This window comes from Schistocerca americana, chromosome 1 (genome assembly GCF_021461395.2).
Source record: "Schistocerca americana isolate TAMUIC-IGC-003095 chromosome 1, iqSchAmer2.1, whole genome shotgun sequence".
Lineage (NCBI taxonomy): Eukaryota > Metazoa > Arthropoda > Insecta > Orthoptera > Acrididae > Schistocerca > Schistocerca americana.
The window spans coordinates 1,141,195,261-1,141,197,829 of NC_060119.1; the positions used below are offsets into that span (position 1 = coordinate 1,141,195,261).

Genomic DNA, 2,569 nt, shown 5'->3' on the forward strand with positions numbered 1-2,569 from the left:
GACCAATAAACCTTTGTTTTGCGACTGGTTTGCTGATTTTTCAACCTCTTCAGATTTACATAGCTGCTGTTTTGCAGCCATGTTTAAGATTTTGTCTTTTATTTCATGTAATTTAAAACTGAATTACTCCTCCAATGCTTGGAGCATAAGTTACTTCATTCAATCCAAACAGATCTTTTCATATCCATAAGATCAAACAAAAAATTAATTACTAGTGCAAGGATAATAAAACTAACTTGTCACATTTGCAGCACCAAAAGAGATGAATGTTTTAAACTTTATGTAGCGAATTTTTGCAAAGTAGGTCACTCACAGCACTAGTTACCTGTTACCAAACTCTATGAACTGACGTTGCAGTACAACTTTATTTTGGCCGAGTACCCACAGCCAAAGAAGTAATGTTTTACTATCAAGTATACTGTTAATTCACATTTTTATCCTTAATGATGATTATCTAGTCAATTTGTTGATTAAAAAGCCTCTTACTCATTCAGAATTTCTTAAATGAGTATCACACATCTTAAGACAAAACAAATTTTATTACATAAAAAGTGGAATGGGCAACCTTTTTCCAATTTAAAAAAAAAAAAATAAAAACATCACTTACAACTTTAATGACTTCACAAACATAATATGAAAAATGGCATTTCTCATTCTGCGGAACTTAGTACTCTTCTGCTCCTTCTCCTTCCCCTTCAATAGAGTCCATACCAACTTCTTCATAGTCCTTTTCAAGGGCAGCCAGATCTTCACGAGCTTCTGAGAACTCTCCTTCCTCCATACCTTCACCGACGTACCAGTGAACAAAAGCTCTCTTGGCATACATCAAATCAAACTTGTGATCAAGGCGAGCCCAGGCCTCTGCAATTGCAGTCGTATTTGACAACATGCAAACAGCACGCTGTACCTTTGCAAGATCACCACCAGGTACCACGGTAGGAGGTTGATAGTTTATCCCCACCTGTAACAAGTAAAACACTGGTTAGTAAACTTACTCAGTGTCTAATACATTCCTTACAATAGGAGACCAACAGCTAAATCTTCAAACGTGATGTAACAACTACACTGACCTTGAAACCAGTTGGGCACCAATCCACAAACTGAATGGTTCGCTTTGTCTTAATAGTTGCAATGGCAGCGTTTACATCCTTCGGCACTACATCTCCTCTGTACAGCATACAGCATGCCATGTACTTTCCGTGCCTAGGATCACATTTCACCATCTGGTTGGCCGGTTCAAAACAGGCGTTTGTTATTTCTGCCACAGACAGTTGTTCATGGTAAGCCTTCTCTGCTGAGATGACAGGGGCATAGGTAACAAGTGGGAAATGGATGCGAGGATAAGGTACCAAGTTGGTCTGGAATTCTGTCAAATCCACATTAAGAGCTCCATCAAAGCGAAGGGATGCCGTGATTGAGGATACAATTTGGGCAATTAGCCTGTTCAGATTGGTGTAAGTTGGGCGTTCAATGTCTAAGTTACGGCGGCAAATGTCGTAGATAGCTTCATTATCGCTCATGAAAGCACAGTCTGAATGTTCCAAGGTGGTGTGAGTCGTTAAGATGGAGTTGTACGGCTCTACAACGGCTGTTGATACCTGAAGAACACAATTATGATTTAGTTACAGAAAACTACATATATCGCGAAATCTCTTAATGACAAGCTTCAGTTCTGATAAACGTTCTTACCTGAGGAGCTGGGTAAATTGCAAATTCCAGTTTGCTCTTTTTTCCATAGTCCACAGACAGACGTTCCATCAAGAGTGAAGTAAAGCCTGAACCAGTGCCACCTCCAAAGCAGTGGAAGATCAAGAATCCTTGAAGCCCAGTACACTGGTCAGCGAGCTTCCGAATACGGTCCAGTACAAGGTCCACTATTTCCTTTCCAATTGTGTAATGACCACGGGCATAGTTGTTTGCAGCATCTTCCTTGCCTGTAATCAACTGCTCTGGGTGGAACAACTGCCTGTAGGTGCCTGTACGCACCTCATCTGCAAAGGAAAAATGTCCCGTATCAGATAAGAACTTCAGTTTATCATTGAAATAGTGGAAATGCTTACACGACGGATTGGAAACAGCGTACCAGTATGTATCCTAACTTACCAACGACAGTCGGTTCCAAGTCCACAAATACTGCGCGTGGCACATGTTTCCCTGCGCCAGTCTCGCTGAAAAATGTATTAAAGCTGTCATCGCCGCCTCCAATAGTCTTGTCTGACGGCATTTGTCCATCGGGCTGGATACCATGCTCAAGACAGTACAATTCCCAACATGCGTTACCAATCTGGGTTCCCGCTTGGCCAACGTGGATTGAGATACATTCACGCTGAAAAATATTAAATGACCATGAAGTCAAATATTGAGATTAAAGACTTTGTAGCTTGTTTTAAAACACTAAAGTTACCTGCGGATATTGTCCTGCAAAATCGTTTTTCTGCGAGCCATTCGTCACTCTATACGGCAGGATTCATTGTTAAATAAAAAAATCTCTCGTTAAGTAAATGGAGATCGAAACCAAAACGTTTAACTGCACTAACCGGAGTGAATTTAGCAACGAAATACAGTAAAC

The 2,569-nt window shown here is 40.6% G+C and overlaps 1 protein-coding gene across 1 annotated transcript; it reads right to left on the reverse strand.

Moving 5' to 3' along the window:
* Positions 1–664: 664 nt before the first annotated feature.
* LOC124619284 (tubulin alpha-1 chain-like) lies at positions 665–2,239 on the reverse strand. The gene is made up of 4 exons (XM_047145558.1): positions 2,104–2,239; positions 1,690–1,991; positions 1,071–1,598; positions 665–961 (listed from the first exon to the last, which is right to left on the reverse strand). The coding sequence occupies exons 1-4, from the start codon at positions 2,222–2,224 to the stop codon at positions 665–667; spliced, it is 1,248 nt and encodes a 415-aa protein (XP_047001514.1). The 5' UTR covers positions 2,225–2,239.
* Between the last annotated feature and the right edge of the window lie 330 nt (positions 2,240–2,569).

What these genes read in the sequence shown, in the direction of transcription:
- LOC124619284 (XM_047145558.1), bottom strand. Translation starts at nt 2,224, where the DNA reads ATGCCGTCAGACAAGACTATTGGAGGCGGCGATGACAGCTTTAATACA. An exon ending in CTTGGAACCGACTGTCGTTG is followed by an intron (nt 1,992 to 2,103) that starts GTAAGTTAGGAT and finishes TTTCCTTTGCAG; the next exon opens with ATGAGGTGCGTACAGGCACC. An exon ending in CAATTTACCCAGCTCCTCAG is followed by an intron (nt 1,599 to 1,689) that starts GTAAGAACGTTT and finishes TGTGTTCTTCAG; the next exon opens with GTATCAACAGCCGTTGTAGA.